Source organism: Micropterus dolomieu, linkage group LG19 (genome assembly GCF_021292245.1).
Source record: "Micropterus dolomieu isolate WLL.071019.BEF.003 ecotype Adirondacks linkage group LG19, ASM2129224v1, whole genome shotgun sequence".
In the NCBI taxonomy this organism is placed as follows: Eukaryota; Metazoa; Chordata; class Actinopteri; order Centrarchiformes; family Centrarchidae; genus Micropterus; species Micropterus dolomieu.
This window is the reverse complement of record NC_060168.1, coordinates 20,916,624-20,937,190: the sequence shown is the minus strand read 5'-3', so window position 1 is coordinate 20,937,190 and position 20,567 is coordinate 20,916,624. Positions and strand designations below refer to the sequence as shown.

General features: G+C 39.3%; 1 protein-coding gene across 2 annotated transcripts in view; it reads left to right on the top strand.

Annotated features, from left to right (window-relative positions):
• The first annotated feature begins 323 nt into the window (after window positions 1–323).
• The window catches only part of drp2 (dystrophin related protein 2), a 166,133-nt gene continuing 145,889 nt past the window's right edge, over window positions 324–20,567 (top strand). Inside the window, exon 1 of one of the 2 annotated variants that reach the window (XM_046031090.1) lies at window positions 324–805. Coding sequence is in view for 1 of the 2 variants with exons in the window: in XM_046031088.1 (XP_045887044.1) it covers window positions 1,749–1,756 (8 nt within the window). In the remaining variant the exon portion in view is untranslated. Of the gene's footprint in view, window positions 806–1,654; window positions 1,757–20,567 lie in introns of those variants that run through there. The other variant, XM_046031088.1, reaches the window with a different exon arrangement.

Below are 20,567 nucleotides of genomic sequence, written 5' to 3'. Positions count from 1 at the left end.
AACCCAGAGATATTTAAAATTATTTGGAAAATCTACTCAACTGAAACAATGAACCCAGCAAATATTTAGCACTTCTGCTTATTTATTTTAACCAATTAAGTCAATTATCGAAGTTTCAGCTGGTCTCTAATTGAGAGTAAGATTAGAGTTAATATTCTTCATTATAATTCCCTTTTTTAAAAATACAAATCATCTCAGATGGCCCTCTACCTAGCAACGTGTTAAATATTAATGGTTGTTATTTTGGGATGTCTTAAAGAATAGGAAGAACCACAGCTTTATTCTTAGGTGTTGTAGACGTTATTGAAGTTTTCAGTCCACTGTCATAGATGATGAAGAATTGCACAGAAGATTTCCTCTCTACCTTGAGCCAAATTTTCTCCTTGACAGCAGCTGTGACTCCAGAGCCTCCCTCCTGCAGCTCTCTCATGACGCGCCACAGAAGTTTTATGGTAGCATTCAGTCTTATTCCAACTCTGGATCTCTGAGATGATGATCGTATTTGTTGAAATGGTTAAACTCACCAGATGAAGCCCTCTGCGTGAGCTGTGGCGCTGATGTGAGTGAGCGCAGCCACCTTAAAGAAAGCAGTCCGCTGATGTCAGCGTCAGAGACCACAGACTCCGGCACAGCGCTGCGCTGCTCAACCGTTTCAAATCTTCATCTGCGCTGCTGCGCTCACTTTCTTCAATCTCATGTCTCGCCTGCATTCACGGGAGTAGCTTATTTAAGCATCTTCGACAACACATCCAACTGAGCTGTGTCGGTCCTACCAGAGCCAAATCCCTGCCTCGGGGAGAGAAAGGTAAGAATGTTGTTCAAGGCATCTTCTGTTTTAAGTGTTTTCTGCAGGAAATTGTAGCCGGTTAACCTGGCATGCAGGGCGCACAGAGGAATCATGGTGTGGCAATGTGTCTTAAATCGCCTTTGGGTCACTCCTGTGCATGTTGAGGTAGAGATTGGATGTTGTGCTGCAGTTAGGATACTGTAGACTGTAGTCCTGGTCACAGTTTGGCAGCTGGATTTCTTTTCAACCAGGCGACATCCGTGTGATGGATGGGGTTTGCCTGATGAGCTTCAGGATAACTACAGCCGGTGTGTGCGTGCGTCTGGCCGGTGGAGCTGTCGGAACAAAAGGCTCAGCTGGACGTTTTGGCAGCAATTGGGAAAACCTTCATATTATCCTTACGTTACAATTCTTCCTCTGTTATTCAGAACAACGTGCAGCTCACAGACTGAAGAAGACGCACAGATCACTGTTTCTCCATTCACTAATTGCCGATGAAAGAAGTGTATTTACCGACACTGATTAAGTGTGCGCTGGTTTTGTGGAGCCCAGAGGAGAGGGGGAAAAAAAAAAACCCCTGCCAGATCAGTCTCTGCAAGTTTCCCCACAAGTCTCGCTTCCTGAAGGAAAAAGGAGCATTTTTTAGGGATTTTCTGCATTATCAGTTTGTATGGTGGGTGGAGACTGACGTGTGATGGCAGACTGAGGTGTTGAGCCGGATTTGAACTCTGCATGTCTCGAGTAATTATGGTAACAATTACACGGTGTGCCTCTTAAGCCTAAAGACTGTTTGCTGAGGGGCCACAGCGTGGGATGATTTATGGAAATATTTGGAGGGAGGAGTAATCCTGCTTCCGTGGACGTGACAGCAATAGCAGCCTATTTAAATCCAAATGTCAACAAATTGGTATCCCCATTAGCTAAAACACAAGATCCTGAACCTGCTCTCAGTCACAGTCTGATGCACAGGTGACGTACAACAACTAAATTTTGTTTTCAGGTGTTATAAAACGTTTGTTTGCATCATGTTTGCAAACTATACAGCCCTATAATATAAAAGTTACTATAGTATAGTACAAAAATTAATGACTGGGCCTTTAAGGGCTCTGTTGAAAGGTTGGCAAAATATTAGCGCTGTGGGAAATAATTGCAATTTTAACCCGTCAATATCCCTTCATTGTGTTTTTTTGCCAGTGCTGTTGTGTCTAAATGTTATGTTCATCTGAGAATCACTCAAATACAAAAACAGAAATTCCCTTTATAAAAATTTAATCATCTTTGTTTGGAACATCAAAAGCAATCTTCTCTCTCTCTTGCTTAGGCTGGTTTTGCATTCTTTCATCTGTGATCATAAAGCCTGGTAATTGCTAGAGTTCTGGTTGAGTCCAGGATGAAATTCATGGTCTCTAGAAGCTTTAAATGGTTGGTTGGTTGTTTGTTTGTTTGTTTTTTTTTTAAAAAAAGAGCTAAATAGTGTTTCCTTCCAAAAGGGACTATGAAGTGACATCCTGCCTCACAGAGACATACACATAAAAACAGACTTTTATGTTGTCATTCTGCAGGACCTTTCAGCATTATCAATCTGCATTTATTTAAAATAGCTCCAAGTCATTTTCATGGACAGTAATCTTCCTGTACCTACACAGGGATAATTTCCCTCAGAACCCAAAAGCCTAATAGGAACACACTTAAATTTTCTTCAGGCAATCCAATTTGATGTGATGATAGGATTGCTTGTCTTTTGATCTCGAAGACCGCTGCAAAACATCTGAAAAATGTAACAAACGAGGAATAATTCAGCGATGGGTTTAATAATAGTGAATAATGTGTAGCATATGCTGTGATGACCATAGCAGCTTGCATATTATGTGTTGCTCTTTGTAACCAGATTTGGCAGTGGGAAACTGTGTTTCTTAAGGCTCCACACAGTAGTGAACTAATCGTGAAAGAAAAAAGGGATTACGAGGATGTTCTATTGTGGCCGTCTCTCTCCATCTACATGCCTTCTGGTCATGTTTTATGTTATGCATTTTCAATGCTCTCCCTTTAGCTGTGTTTTGGAGAATAGAGATGAAATCGTACAGCATCATGTAATTTTAATGTCCATTATATATCCTTAAGATGACAGTCCCACCGTCACTTGTATCAGATAATGTTAAGGCAGTGGTTCCCAACCTTTTTTGTCTGATTCCCCCTGGATGTCTAATAACATTAAAGTGTATATTGCTAGAGTATTTTTTATACAATTGAATGTCAGTGTTTAGGACTGTTTAGTCAACTTTGCATTCGTCACTTTATGCTAATTATTTCAGCTGTTTATCCATTAATTTGATCTAATCTACAGTTTGCCTGGCTATTTGGAGTTGTTTATTTATTATTAGCTTACTTAATTAGATTAAAACTATACTAAACTAGTTGTCACTCATTTCATCCCAATTGTAACATGTGATGCTCAGATTTAGGCTACTCAGTAAAGGTACTTTATTTGTCACACACACATGTAGCGAGATTCATCCTCTGCTTTTAACCCATCCCTGAAAGGAGCCACTGTACCCGGGGACCAACTCCACATTGTAGTGTCTGGTCGAACGGCACTGACTGGACACTACGTAACATGTTTTTGATGGTGGGTTTCCTCCAGTTGCTCCGGAGGAAACCCACACAGAGCATGCAAACTCCACGCAGAAAGGCCATGACAACCGGGGTTCGAACACGGGACCTTCTTGCTCAAATTTGTTGAGCTACAATACCTCTAGCAACTGCAAAAGTACCCCCTGAAACGCAAATAAGCTATCCCTGGTTGGGTATCACTGTGTCAAGGCAATTGTATTTTTCTGGACTGTGTTTTCCCAGTTTTGGGAGTGTGAAAGGTTAATCCTTAATATGCAGTACTCTAAGGCAGGGAGCTGCTTTCTTTCATGGTTTGTTTTCATCACCTCTGATGAATCCTAAACATGTATTTTGGGAACACATTATTTATACTGTTGTGTGGGGAGCAAGCTGTGTTAAAGATTGTCTCGGGCATGTTTTTCTTTCCCCCCCCATTTTTTTAATTCAGGATGATCTGAAAATGTCATCCTCTGTTAAAGTCTGCCCCGGGTCTTCGGTAACTCTCTAGCGGAGCGTTAAGAATTAGCAACGTAGCAAGTGCTATAGTGACATTATATATTCTTACTGAGAAGATTTTTCTTTATTTACAATGAAAAGGTGATTGTAGGTCAGATGCTTGGAGTCCATTTAAGCACTGTGAATAGTAAGTCTGGTCTGATGTTTTCTTGCTACACATAGGAAAGCAGTGATGAGTTTACAGGTTGTGGCCTCAGTGAGAGCAAACAGAGTCAAACTGGTCAAACTGCGGTAGTGATTTAATTACAGACCTTGTTGATGTCACCTTGCTCTCCACTGGGGCAGATGAAGACCTAAATGATTTGTTTTCCACATTGCCTTGTATTGCTAGACTGAATAATTTCAGTGAGCTTTTATCCTTTAAATACATGGCCCTTCTTCCTTATTAAGTATTATTAAGGTACTGTATTCCCACAGGAATCTGCACATAGTCCCCATAGCTGGAGATATCACGGCTCATTTTCCTCCCTTCAGAAGAAGCCATTTGTTGCTACTCATTTTTGCACAGTATGAAAAACAACTTCCGCTAAACTACAAAATGCTTTTTAATCTACTGAGTTTGTATCCCATGAAGCGTTAATTAGCTTTAGTCAAAGATTCTCTGATGTGTCATTTCATCTTGCTTTAGTTTGATGTTAATATTTAACCAAACCATGCACGCAGAGTGCAGAGAACATGGTTTGATTGAATGAGTGAGGTGGTGTCTGTGACAATAAAGAAGGTAGACACACCAAAAACTTCTTATGTAGGTCATCTTTGTTGGTTGGCAGTCTGCTGATATTCTATACTTTCTATCGTTAACAAATCCCACTACCAAACCCAAGAATGAATTTATCCCACAGTGTTATCTGTGTACCCAAAACTTGATATGGCTTATTCCCTTCTGCCTCTGACCTCCACTGTTATTGTCCAACATTATTAAAAAACACACCAATGAGCCTTCATTACAACAAACATGGGTTTATGTTCAGTTGATCCCACATACACTGACCTGGTGCTATACATACCAACTAAAGCTCCAAATCCAAAGCTGAAAATAGTCCACAACAAATGCAGTATTTATTCCTGTGAGGAATATTTGCTAATAACTATAGTGCCCAGCTGTTTGAGGAAACTATTCAGTCAGAAATGAAAATATACATTTGTGACCTGTTTTTAAAGAGCAACCCACGGACACCAGGCTGAAGAGCACCCTGGTGTAAAGTGTCAGGCTACTGTAAAATTTCAATTAAAAGCAGAGCTCCAATGAAACGCTGAGTCCCTTTTACTGGCCGGGTGTGGCTACAGGCAGCTCTCAATTGACCCTTCACTAAGCCATGCCCTGAATAGGCAAGCTGGCCAATCATAGCACAGAATAGGACTGGCTCTAACTGAAGTCTGACACTTTCATGGCTGAGCTGCATTGACTCGTATGCAAAAGGAGTCGTTTTCTACTTTTATTGTTTCTAATGTAATGTTGGTTAGCTAACGCTACCTAAATTACTACTGAATGTAAGGTTATATAGGCCTACTGCTTTTGCTTTTTAATGATTGTAAAAGTGAATAGAGACCTACCCAGCTTTACAGGAACAGTTTTGATCCTTAATATCGTTGTCTTTTGTCTTAATCGTAAGGTAATGGTTGACTTTTACTCTGTGATTGATTAGGCTTTAGCTTCTATCATTTTTTTCATGTCAGTTTGACAGCCTGAATACAAACTTCAAATTCAAACCTTTCTGTCTGCTTATTTCTAAGATTGCTTTTCTTCAAAATTAGACAGTATTTCTCCAGGGAGTGCAGCAATAGAAAGTCCGACAGGTCCGACAGTTTTTCGGACTTAGCAACAGTAACCAAGGGGGCATGGCTTGGTAAAGGGTCAATTAGACGTCAGGCCTAGTTTTTATAGAAGTTCTTTGGATTTATAAAACTGCTTGAGCTAGTTCAAAGATGCTTAGATTATGCATACAATGTTTAAACTTCTGTTAATGATCCATAGACTATAACAATGGAAGGCACGTCTCGACTTCCTCCCATTGGACAAAAATGAAGCTAAAATATCCTGGATACAGGCACTGCCATATTGTGCTGGCGGGGTCATTTGGAGCCAGAATTTGTGCAGTAGGTATCGGGTTTGGAGCCCCGGTCAGTCACGAGCAGGGCTCTTGAACACATCAGCGTTACTACCAAAAATGACCGAAACCATCTTTGGGAAAAATGTATTTGACGTGTACTATGATTTTTTAGTTAGGCCTATCCACTAACACCAATCCAAGCTGACATCGGGCGAACGGCGGGGTACATCATGGACAGGTCGCCAGTCGTAATTTGATAGCCTAAATTCACATTCATACTGGTTTAAATAAACAATTTGATAGTAATCACCAGCAAGAGTTGTGTGCGAAAAGAATTAAAGGTGAGCTCAGTGACTGAAGCTAGTAAAAGCGCAGGCTATTATTTGAAGTTTTACAGTAGGTGTGGTCAGCAAAAACAAGATTTTCCGTGGGTGTTAAGTTGCTTTTTAAATGTTTCAGTAGAGACCAATGGGTCTAGGGCTGAGTGCCACAGACAGGGCAGAGAAGTCAGAAAATAATTAAGAGAGAAACTTTTCTTGAGTTTTGTTGACATAAATAAACAAGCGAATATTGCCAGCCTTATTTATTTAACTGGCTTAGACACTGTAAAGTGTCCTTATAAAATGATAATGAATACATAAATATTTAAAAATGTAATTTTATATAGGGAATTGCAATATGAAAAAAAAAATTAATATTCTTTGAATAGTAATCAAGCCAGACTACATGCCTGCAATAAACAGATGAGAACAGTGTGCTGGGGCCCTGTATGTAACATTACTGACCACAGACCAGCTGTGTCTTGTGCATTCACAATCTCTGTCCAACAGAGAGTGCCACTGCTCACAACCAAACACCTCAGGCCCTACTGGAATAAAAATATCTCAGTGCTCTGTCAAGTGGCTGTCCCTCCTGAGACCTAGATGGACGGATAGTTGTTGTACACCTTGGAGCATCATCATCCCGAGCTCTGTGGCCGTAGGACAGCTGTGCTCAGTCAAGCAGGCTGCAACAGTCCCATCATCTCCCTGCACCTCTCCATCATCCCTATCCTGCGCTGAGAGATGGAAAAGTGGACAAATGGGGAGAGAATGGGGATGGAAAAGCAATTTGCTAACTCCATAAATTCCTTCGCCTTGCGGTACCTATCCTTGGGCATGGTGACTGCAAGCTATTATTTAGAATCTGGTAACCGATGCTTTCCTATTAACATTAAATGGGTTGGTGTCTATGGGTTGTCTCATGTGACACGTTTATACTGGTTATTTACTACCCGGCACTGCAGGCCTTGCTCTCGGAGCTGCTCCGAGGGCTGGCTCATAGTGTGGCCCCATGTGGCAAGTCATCCTTAATAGGTTAGGATGGGAGGGGGAGAGGAGTAGAGACCAGTTCCTTAATTTACAATTTGTAACTAAGGGCAGAGGGAATGTTGTCAGTGTGTTATAAAGATGATTCGTAAATGAAACAAAAAGAGAAAGCATGTAATGAATATTTGAGTTTGCATGATGCCAGATTTTAACGTGTTTTCTTTTAATCTTCTTGTATCTTTATCTTCTTTGATTCCATGTTTTTGGCCACGCTAGCAGAATGAATTTAAGGGATGGCAATGTTGGTAAGGTGGTCAGCCCATTTGTTTGGTCAGACTGAAATATCTCTATTGGATGGATTGCAGAGAAATTTTGTACAATGTAATGGAAATTTTCCTTTAGTGAGTCTGAAATAATGAACTTAATCCAGATGTCTTTTAAGTGTTTTATTCTTTGCAAAGGGTCAGACAAACGTACAGAGTGCAACCACTCTGCAGAGTGTAAGACAAAGAGCCAATGAAGAAACAGGTGACTCTGTCATCCTGCTGTCTTAGGGAGGATGGGAGTAGGAACCAACTGCCCTGAGATGAAGGCCTATCAAGGACGGTCAGATAAGGAAACCCTCTAACGAGCTACTTTCCCATGGGAACCGTCACCTAGCTGCAACATAATAAAATTATCAAACACCACAGAGTGAAACATAGTCCTTTAATAATGCAGCGTTAAAGGTAAAACAGTCAACAGTAAAATGCCAAATTTCCATCACCACAGACATTCATGTACACCGGAGGATGAATTGTATGGACTTTGATGATCCCCTTACTTTGCTTCTTGTACCACCATGAGTTTGACTTATTATTTTTATTAAATGTCTTAAACAGTTTGATTACAATGAAATCTGACCAGACCACCGACCAGAAAATGAATCCGAATGACTTTGGTGATTCTCTGACTTTTCACCTTCACCTATCCTGTACGAAATCTCAACATCTGCCATCAAGTCGCTTTGGATTGTGGTCACCAGACGATTAATGACTTTGGTTATCCCCTGACTTTTCCTGTAGTGCCACCATGAGGCTGATATTTGTGGCTTTGAGTGAAATCACACATTCATTATCTAGCAAGATAATTTAGTCAAAATTTGAATGTGTCCAATAGTTTGTTTTATGACCATATACCTGCAGAGATTGTGAACATGGTAGCATGTTAGCATTGTGAGCATCTTAGCACACTAACATTAGTGCAGCCTCACAGAGTCGCTAGCATGGCAGTAGACTCTTAGTCTAACCTTTTGAAGAGAAGATGAATAAGTCAACACTGTAAAAGAGATCATATATTTTGCCCAGTATGACTAGCAGCGCAGTGAGCTACAGATGGGAAGGTGGTGTTATTTCTTAATCCTGTCATCCTCTGCGCCAGAGATGCAGGCTTTGGTTGTTTTGCCTTTTATCTGTGTTTGTCAGCATGTGGGACAGGGGTTTGACTAAATATTCACCACTCAAACATTTCTTCTTTAATGCTGGATAACACTCAGTTTCCCCTTCTGACAGCAGTATCTCAGTAAGGTATGAATGATTAAACATGTGACAATTAGTCAATGACAGCCGATATGTGCCTTTCTAAAAGTTAAAATCCATGGCTGACAAAAAAAAATTCTTTTCACTTTTTATACAGAATTCACTATCATTGATTAGTGATCTTCGCATGCTGCTATAATGGCCCATTACAGCTCAAGATAAAAGTATACAATTTAAATGCAAAGCCACATCTAATCCGTTCTAATGCACTCTCATATATAAACACAACTTTTCAGGATGGATCTTGAGCCTGTAGAAGACACTCTGGTCAATAACATTATATCAGCAGTTTTCTACAGCCGCTCCACTCTAATTGGAGTTAATGGCTCCTGCACTGTTCAACATACTTCTTAAGGCTGCTGCTGACTTTGTTTCCCTGGTTGCAGCTTCTTTTCCAAACTGTGTTGAATGACGTAAGTGCTGCTATACTGTTCCCGGTAAATGTTATTTCGCAAGTGAACCGATAGCTCTTGCGCGTCATGTCTGTTTAGGGTAACGCAGCGTACACTGGTCAAACCTCATCTTGTGCACATGTGCTAAGGTGATCCAATTAAAGCTGACTTGTTCTGATGTTCTGATCATGTCTGGCAGCGTGACCTTGGTTGGGCTCGGCTGTCCTCCGCTGCTCGGTTGCCCAACTCCATCTTTGCTTTCATCTTGGCTAACCTCAGACAGTGTTCCTGCTTTTTTCAGATTCAAGAAATAGGATGAACTTATTTGGATAACTGCCGCGAGTCACCTGGTTTCATATCATTTTAGAGACATAATGGAGTAGACCTATTTATGGCTATTTGAAATCCCTCCCTGCCAAATACAAGATGATGAACTCATTAGAAATTACTCCTGATCTTCCCCCACCCCAGTATAACCTTCAGGCTTTCAAAGAGAAGAAAACACTGCTAGATACAATTTTCTGGCTGTACAGCAGGTATTATATCTGTCTTGTTCTCTGGTAGATGATGTAGGCTAATGGTAGTAGGCCTATGTGTGGTTGAAGTAAAATGGATTAATAAGATCATGGCAATTATGCGGTTACACACACTGATGCACTCACATTTTATTTTTTTTATTTTTGGGCATTTGTTTTTGTTTTTGCAGTCCTGGGGCCTGTACCACGAAGCAGGATTTGAGCTTATCCAGGTAACTTCGGGGTTAACCCTGGGTTTTCAGTACCACAAAAGTGGTTCACTTCTTACGGGGTAGATCGCCATGGTAACTTATGCTGAACGGCTAACCTGCTCCGGAGCAGTTTATGTTCCAGATAAGAGATCAGCTCTATGAAAGCACTGCCTACTGACCAATCAGCTGTCTTGGAAAATGACATCACCATCTGTAGGAAATCCCACAGACTGTTTTATAGGCTGCTTTATGTTTGCTGCGGTGATATGGAGAAGCTCTTGTAGGCTAAAGCGATATCATCCTACAGAGACTGATTAAAAGCCCTAGGCTATTGTTGCCTACAGGTTTTTACAGTAAGCCTACTTACTGCTTTGAAATGTTTTAAATATTTTTTATTTGCTCCCAGTCCTGTCGCAGCCGTTAAAAAATTGGTGTCATTTTTCTTATGTTAGCAGTTTGGTAGGGATATTGAATTAGGCCTACTAAATTTTAATATGAACGTAGGCTATTTATTTTAGGTTAGTAGCTTTCTTAGGCCTATTACAGAGACTGGTAATGTAGCTCATAAGAACACATCAAATCAACGCATTATTATAGACTACGCCTGTTCATTTAGACATTCACACTGTCGGCGAATTTCTCTCTATCTGCTTGTGTCAGCTGCAGCCATTCTACTTAGACTAGGCCTATGTCACATTTCTGTAGTGTTAACAGTTTGCTCGTTTGTAAAATATGCCACTCTGCTGCCAGTGGACTTAATTTCTACGATTGGTCATCTGCTGCTAACACCGCCTCTTTTATGTGAACGCACTCACGGATGGATTGGGAAACCCTGGGTTGAGTTACCGAGTTGATAACCAGCTTCGTGGTACCGCGATTGTTAGGGTTAGTTAAGCCAGATAACTGAAAGATATCCTGGGAACTCGCTTCGTGGTACAGGCCCCTGGTGGGAGGACACTTGTTATTCCACCTTGGCTTTTGTCCCCTCCTGTGTTTCAACCTTGGTGTTATTTTCATCAGCTTACTTTTTGGGGTTGTGCAAGTTTTGATGATATTGTTCTCAAATGTTTATTAAAGCACCATGCAGAAACAACAAGTGTTTTGTTTCAAGTTTGTTGGTCAGAAGTGTGCTCTGTTGTTCCTGTAACCACAGAGTAGGGCTTTCTGGCACAACTTTACCTACTTCCTAGGTGCATGGAGAGGGGAAAGGGTCTAAAGACGTCAAAATTACAGCAACACTTGTATACAGATCATTTTTGGTCTAGGGATGACTTAGTCTGATAATAAATTTGTTCTGTTGCTGGAGTTTTGACCTCTTCGAACCTTTAACCACACCTTGCAGTAGTAAAGTGAGAAGTTAAACTACTGGAGATCATCAAAAACAAGATTTTCAGCTGGCATTAAGTTGATTGTGTTTTGTAATGAAAGTGACTAACAAACTTTAATGCAGACGGGAGACCATTTGGACAATTCACTTAATAAGGTCAGTACCAGCGTCAGTACAGATCCAGTGCATCGAAACACGTTTGAGGCTCATGTTGCTTGCCCTAACGGACAGAACTGTAAAGCTGAAATAAGAAGATTCTCTGAAATGTCTGCAGCTGAGCATATTTATTAGAATGTTATCATAAACAATCAGAATAAAGTCAAAACTGTGAAAATAAAATGCAATTTGAATTAATGTTGCTGAAGCTTTCAGTTTGAGCATACCAGCAGGCAATGCGCTTTGGTCTGTCCTTTAGGATCGCATTTTAATAACAAAACTTATGTTTACTTTAACATAAAAAAAATTAATCCTATTTCCAAAACAACAAGGAACAATGTGGATCAACTCAGCTCTAACTTAATGCTTATTTGCATTGTGAATTAGTGTGTGTGTATTTGTCTGTCTGTATCTAAAAGAAAACTTCTTAATTTAATACAATGCAAATGTAATAATCTGGTGATTTGTTATAGAAAAACAATTTACCATCCAAGTACTTAGACAGAGCTGCTTTACATAGTCATGCTGAGTTCATGACCTCATACTGTACAGTATTTAATAGATAATAAAGCCAAACTGCTTTATCATGATGAAATAACTTGGAAATCACACATGACTCTCTAACTTTGTGTTTCACCTTTGGAAATAATTACTCTCCTCCAAATGTATGATTAGCTGATTAGTTTAATGTGTTGTCTAGCCACTGATTTCTCTCCGTATAACATTTTCAGTCAATAAGCTTGCAGTTCTGAAGCCTCTGTCCTGACATTGTCTCACAAAGCCAATGAAATATGGTTTCCTTTTAAATTGAACCAGAAAGAACCTAATGACTGTCTACATTATTCACTGTCCAGAGACTAGTGTGGCTCCTCCTGCTGAAGCTTAATTGAGCACCACAGGAATACTTCTCCTTACAGAGTGATGAAATAGGACTTCTCAGACAATAAAGCAGGTTGTCTCTGTCTGATTTTGAGTGGAAAGAGGCAGAATAATACAAATTTTGCATGCGTGGGTGTGTGTGTATGTGTGCTGCAAGCACAAACTGGCCGGGTCGATACAGCTCCAGATCCTGACATCCGAGATCATTTCTCAAAGCTGTGCATTTCCCATCTACGAGGCTAACGGCAGACTTTTAGGCTTTATGATTTATCAAACAAAAAAGGTCACTATGGCAGGCTGCAATTAATTCTGTCTGCCTTTATTTGGCGCTGCTCGGGATGCTCACTCCATTAGTGACATATGTTCTTACATGGGTTGTCTTCAGAACAGGAGCACAGGAAGCGGTTATGTGAAATAACGCAATCCTATATCCTTCTTCAATGTTTAGTTATTTCAAGCAGTGTTGAGTAGAGATGTATATATTTTGCCAAACTTTATTGGATTTGCAAGCTAGAAGTGTTACTTGAAGCTTCAGTTCTTAAAGCTTCAGTTTTTAAATACATATTTCCAGGAAAAGGAAAGAGAAGTGTAGGAATAAACAAATACAAAATACACGCACAAAAAAGGGATCATCCTGCTTGTCCTCGGTGTTGCTCATACAAAGCTGCACCTTTTTTTCCAGATTGAGGGAGTAGGCTATACCTACTGGTTCTTTGTGCATGATGCCTTGGTGGCTGTGTCAGTACAGGGCAAGTTGCATAGTATGTATTTGATTGGATTTGGAAACTAGTTAGAACTTCAAGCTTCAGTTCAGTATTTAAATACATGTGAAGGAAAAGGAAAGAGAAGTGTACTAATAAACAAATACAAAATACACACACAAAAAAGGGATTTGGTGACTACAGCCATGCTAGCAGCTCTGTGAGGCTGCACTTTGTGGTGCTTTGAGCTAAATGCTAACTCCAGCATGCTAACACACTCACAATTATAATGCTAACATGCTAATGTTTGTCAGGCATAATGTTTACCATGTTCACCATTGTAGCGCATTTGCACGCTGATGTTAATTAGCGGTAAACACAAAGTTCATCTGAGGGGGCTGATGGGAATGTCATTAGATTTGAGGGCATTTGGTCATAAACCAAAGAATTAGATCTGTAGTTGATGCTCTGTTGATGCTTGTATGTTGTTCCTCAAATGTAAGTCACTTTGGATAAAAGCATCTGCCAAATGAGTAAATGTAAATTACATTTTGATGTCATGATGGCACTAGGGGGAGAAAGTGATTACAGTTCATCCCAAGGGGTGTACCATTTTGTCTTAAGTTCATTTGTAGCAATTGTGCCTTTTGTTGTCATGCATATAGCATACCTGCCTCAGATCTAAAGCAGGAAGTAGGCTAGTTAATTGTGAACCATATGGCGGAGTAGTCCACTCTACACAGGGAAAAACCATCCACAGCAATCCTCCCATTTGAGCCCTCAGAAGGCACCACCTGTAAGTAGATTTTATGTTTTATGGTCCGGGTTTTATTAATGACAGCTTATTGTTGCATTATTTGTTAAATGGTTTTTGAGTTGTTTTGTAGTTGTGTACTACTGGCTAAAGGACTGTACTTTATGTTGACTAATCAGTGAAGGAGCAATAAATCTGTCACCTGGAAGATTGAAAGCATATTTTTCATTGCTAATAGAAATTACATTGTGTAGTACTGTATCACACAATATATTGTTGTTGTGCACTTCTACACCTCCAAAGTCAGTGGATTTGAGATATTTTAGTCTGGACCAAAGGTGGACCAACTGACAGGCCAACATTGCCATCCACTGAACCACAAGGCTAAAAAATATTATTATATGGTGAGCACAAAAATACAGTATATCTATATCCGTATATGCAGACATGCAGTTATATAGAAGTAAACATACCAATTAAAAACAAAAGTAATGATTCAAATAAGTTACTTTAAAGTACAGAATTTAGCGTAAGAGTTTCAGTCTGGGAAACCAAGAATGATGTGACTTTAGGTTTTTTTTTTTTCTATTTAAAGAATCGCTTGACTTCAATAAATGTTGAAACACAAATGTCAAGTAAATTAACTGTCTGTTCTGGATTCCCCTTACAGCAAATACAACAGCCGTGTTCTGATGCTTTTCATTTTACTAGTTCTGTTTTCCATCTTAGATTAGGCACCTTGCCTTGGGCAATGTTTATTTTTGTGTTTGTGCTGTGGAAGTATCTTGCATGATGAAAAATGTCAAGTAATTTCAATATGTTTCATAAAGTTTGGTTATAATCCCTCTTAATTAATGCCCAGATTATTTTCTGTGCCTTGTGGCTGTGTTTTGAACATAAATAGTCTTGCGTCTACACTTACAGCGCCTCATCAACTTTCTTGTGAGCTGATAGCCGCCTTACTTAGTTCCTATGGAAACTGCAGTGTTAAGAGTTCAAACTTATTGCTATGCAGACCACTACAATAGTTGGTGAAATGTTACAAGACTGCAGAACTCTTTGCCCTCATAGACAGTGTTTATTCATGTTAAATCCTGCGTTTTGGCATAGGGCAGCAGGTCACTAAACTGAAGGCAGCGGGTCTTAGCCAGCAGTTTTACTTTGGGCTTCTTTCCCAAAGATCCAAGAGCAGTGTAGAATAAACCTGGATTAAGCTTCAATGATTCAGATTGTCGATTATTTTACTGGCTTGACATTTCCGATTCCCTGCAATCATGCTGACCTTTCCATCTGCCTGTAGATGATGCTGTGAGCCTTTCCTCTTTACATATTAAATCCAGACATACATTCCAGAGATCTTTGTTCCATTGCCAAATTTACAACAAAAACCTTTTTGTGAGTATATCAGTGAGATCATCCTGCTGCTCCTCCTTTTTTTCCAGATTGAGGGAGTATACTGACTGGTTCTTTGTGCACGATGCCTTGGCGGCTGTGTCAGTACAGGGCAAGTTGTATAGTATGTGAGGAAATGCTGATGGTGCCTGGTCTTTATTTTTAGAGTCTGTCTCCTGTTGGTACTCAGTCTTAGTGAGGAGGCAGTGAGTCATGTTAAAACCAATGAATGTAAACTGCCAAACCCCCATGGTGTGATAGGAACCTCGCATCTCCCAACTAAACAGCTTGGTGATATTAAAACCTTTCTTTTCCCCACAAGATACAATATGTTGCTTTGATCGGTAAACATCTGGCTGCCGGATTTTGTGGCAGCTTTGATTTATGGTGTTTTGCCATGGCGTGACTCTGGATAAGGACTAAAGAATTTGGCTTCATTTGGCTTTCTGCATCGCAAATGAGTTGGAGCAGGATGTTCGCTAAACACTTCATACACCCACTCAGTCAGCAAGCTGTGCTGTCTTATTTCTCTTGTTGAGGCACATTTGCTTCTCACCAACCAAGTGGCTGAAGACTCGCATATAGTGCTAATGTATTTGATTACATTTAGGACACATGGATTTAGTAAACCCATGTCAGTATTGAGGGATTTTTCTCATCTTTTACTTTAATTTGTGTTTTTGGATCTGGAATTAACATGTATAACAATAAGATTACGAAATACACCCTCCTTTCCAGTCATTTCATTAGAGATGTTTTGTTAAGTATTTTGGGGGATTTTGTTTTAGTTTCATGCACATGGACCCCCCATGATTCTGCACTTTAGAGGTGGACCTCGTTGTGGGATCATACAGTTGGAGTCTCTTCCTCTTGTGTGATCTTACACTAGGTGCAGCACTTTACTGCACTGAAAAGCACTTTAATACTCTGAATTGCACATTGAATTGCTCTTTGATATACCGAATTGCACTTAATAGCACTCTACTGCATAAATAGCACATTAAACTGCATAATAAAAATTTGCACAACAGATTTCCTTTAGTGACTAACTCATGATCTGTATATTGAAGCATAATGACTGTATACTCAACGTTATTGTAGTGTATTGTATTATTTTCTCTATTGTTTTATTATGTTGTCCTTGTTTGTATTTTACCTCTGTAATGACCTGCTGGAGACTACAGATGAAAATCTGCCTCCTGGCTAAATCTGGCATATTTACATTAATGCAGAATCTGAAGTGTTCATCAATGTACTCTGCCCCCCTTTAAATAAATAAAATAAACAAATGCTATGGGAGCTATAGTTTAGTTTAATGTTAAGTTAACTATGAGCTTTTAGGCCTATCTTTGTTTCTATTTTGACAAATTGTCACCATAAAATATGGCGAATTAGCTATTAACAGTTCATCTTTGCAATGCACCCATGGATGTACAGATAACTATCTTTGGAATACATTGATAATGAAGAAAACTTAAAATACGTGATGATTCTCAGCCAAGCTGTGGAGTTAAAAGGAGCATCTTTTTTCTATGATTTCTAAGCAGATTTCTGGATGCATAATTTGTGATGGACATCAGTGACAATGATAGACACGATATAGATATTTTTAGGTTCAGTGTGATTTACACTTTCTATGAATGTGTGTTCAGATTTGATCAAGCTGTGACTCAGAAAGAGTATGATGTTTGATGCAAAGTGCCACAATCAGGGGACTAAGTGTTTTAAACCTTAACTGTCTCTGTGAGCTGTTTTTCACAGTCACTGCTGCTGATTGTACTGTTGACAATGCTGATAAGCGAGCCAAATCAGTGCCAAACTACAATAACTAACTTCCCGTTGTGTATATAGACACCAGTGTGCACCAGCATGGAGGTTGTGTGATTATCTACGGAGCGAGAGCCTTCAATTTTGTTGGGTGGCTTTATATCTGGGCCGTTATGAAGAACTGATTTTAGATTATTTCTCTGTACCACGACTAACTCTCTCCTCATGAGTTAGTGGTAGTACTTTATATTACAAACACATATATTTGTACTATTCTTTATCTAAAATTTCAGTAATTGGCTCCCAGCGATTCCCATTCAGTTATTTTTTAATTTTGTTTCAAGTGTCAAGCTTCTGGAGGTCTGTACTAACCTCTGTCATAAAATACCTTTACTTTTATAAGTATTTATAGAGATTTTGATGTTATGACCATATTTCACCCGTCGGCCCTGAAGCTCATTGATAAGTTATAAGTTAAAAAGCAAACTATATTAAAAATACATACACTATCATTGAGTTTGTGGCTGTTTAAGCTGTCACTAGTGAAGACAGCTGTGTAAGCTCTGAGTTAAATATTTGTGACTGTTCCACGTGGACTGCTTTGAGTCAAACTGGAGTGATTTACTTATTAATATGAGCTGCTTAAGCAATAATTTGTCATTGCTGATTGAAATTACATGCAGCAGTTGGAAAACACTTCACTGTAGCTCATTCTATGGTAATTACGCAGCCACCACAGTGAGCAGGCCTCCAGTTACAAAGATGTGCTAGTTTTTTAGACTTGGCTTATGATAGAAAAGACCTTGGTTAAACTGTTGGGTGAAACACATTAAGAATAAACTGGAATTTTAAACATCCCACAAGGCTTTGGGGTTTTTGAGGTTAAGGTGTCTCTGAACAGATAAATGTAACTGAAAGCTGGTGCCAGATTCATGATGCCTGACATGTGTACATAGTCACACAACTACAGGCAATTTAGAGTTTATAGCTCACCTGACCTACAAGTCTTTGGACTTTCAGACCTAAAGATAAGGAATAGTTTGATATTTTGGGAAATACACTTATTCACATTCTTCCTGAGAGTTGGATAAGAAGATCAATGGCACTCGGATGTGCCAGGAGGAGTTTACTTAGCTTAGCTTAGAGACTGGAAAAGGTTTAAACAGCTAGGCTGCTCTGTCCAAAGTGTCCCGAAATCTTTCTCGCAGCACCTCTGAAGGTCACTAGTTAGCATGTTGTATCTTGTTTAATCAATACAAAACAACAAGTTCTGCTTTTAAAGGGAGTTGCATGCTGGAACTATTTCCTTGCAACTCGTGATGGGGTGACTGATTCCCTCCTTCTCTGCTAAGTTGTACACTTTACTTAAAGTCCCTGTATTTAGCATTTTTAAGCAGTATATAGACTTTAACCCAATATTTTGTGGTCTTAGTCACCTAAATAAACACTTAAAATGTCATTATAGCTGTCGACAATTACATTATAATGTGTTAGAAACCATTTATTAAATGTCTGCTTATAAATGCTAATTGGGGGAAAGTGTTACTAGCTAAGCTAATTACCTCTTGGCACTAGCTTGATGCTTGTGACAGACATGGAAGTGGTGTTGATTATCTCACCTAACTCTTAGCAAGAAAGCAAATAAGTGCATAATATCTAAAGCATTTAACTATTCCTAGCTACATCAAAACACTAACAAGGCCATCCTATTTTATTACTGCACTACTCTATTTTGCAAGAACTTTTTGAAGAATTTGTTTCCATAAGAGATTTTAAAAAATCATGTATCCTTGCCTATGTCCTTAGAGGTTAAAGTATTTTAATGGGATATTTCTCAGGTCTAAAAAAGCTCTCAAACTGCAGCTCATTCAGAACAATTCTGATCAAGTCCAAACAAAAAGTTGAGCCATATTCTAAAATATCGATTCTAGTCTGTCAGAGAATCAATTTTAAAACACTGCTTCTCATTTATAAGTCACTTAGGGGGTAGGACAAATATAAATCTCTGATCTTCTGCTACAGTTCAACCCACGGAGGTTGACTGACACTGGTCTGATAATTGTTCCCACAGTTAAATACAGACAATGGGAACTTTCAGAAGTATCAGGTAGGGTTGAGTAGCGTAGTAGGGAAACAGAGGTGTGGGCCCAAAATGCAGACACTAAACAAGGCTGGATCAGATTGCAGGTTTATTCAAACTAAGGCCGTCACTTACAGGGATGTCCAAAACAAAGGCAGAGCACAGAATCCAAACACAGGTTAATCCAACAAAAGTCTAGGTAATCTGAACACAAGGGAACAATCCAAAAATCCAGGGAAACATAGCACAAGGCAGAACACTCAACATAAGATGATGACACCACAAGAACTGAATACAACTGAGGCTAATATATACAGAGGCGCGCGCGCACACACACACACACACACACACACACACACACACACATATACAAGCAGACACAAGGTTAATCACAGGTGACACGCATTAAGAATCAAGGTAGACAGGAAACAAAGCTAGACAAAAACGCCAATCACCAAAATTACAATATAAAATAGAAAGTAAAGCTACAGACAATACACGAGGATAAACGTAACTAAATACAACAGTAAAAGTAAGCAATGCTAAACTAACAAAACCAAAACAAGAACAAGAGGCAATGGGTAAAACAGAAAGGACATTTAACAAAATAACAGAAAAACACCACACTCAAATCCAAGGTTGTGACAAGAAGATCCGAGACCTGCCTCAACTTTTTTACGCATCTTTTTTTCCATTGCTTTTAATTAAACGCTACTGTTTTCAGATCTGGAGTATAACTGTTTCTCTGTGCAACTTCATGAGCTCTTTTCATATCTCTTATTTTTTCCCTTGACTTTTTTTCTGCTGTAAGAACTGAGGTGAGACTGCCTCGCCTCATAGTCATAGTGGTGGGATGCTGGTGATGGCTCATACTCGCAAGCATTAAAAGATCTGCTGAGATGTAATATTGCGTCTGGTATTTGAGCACCATCTCTCAGCTGCATTAGACAAGAACAGATTTTTCAGTTTCAGTTTTTCAATTCAACAGAGTTTTTAGACATGAATCCCATGTCAAATAAAACAAAATTCATGTTATTAACAGAGATATTGATTGTAATAGTATACATAAATCCACTGCAAATGCATCGAAAGAGTTACTGAATATAAATATCTTTCATACAGTCTTTTACAGAAACAGAACCAGATTCACTATGATTTGGAGATGTAATTTATAAAAATGCTGCTCCTTCCACTCACACAGTCATTCTGCCCCCAGATTTATTACTGGTGAATACCACCATACTAACCATTACATCTTGTATATTAAGGTGGGTTGGTCTGCTCTGGCAGAGAGACATAATAAACATTGGTATTTGTTTATCTATAAAGCCCTTGTTGGAAAGCTGCCACCTTACATCTCAATGATGCGTGGTCGAAAATCTGTCCTCTGTCTCACAAGCTCAAATGACTGGCTTATGCTTAAGGTCCCCTGAACATGGCCTGAAAAATGGCCGAAAGTCAGCCTTGTATTTTAGTGGCCTAAATTCCTGGAGTGATCTCCAACGTATACTAAAAATCAATATTATATGGACAATTTAAAACCA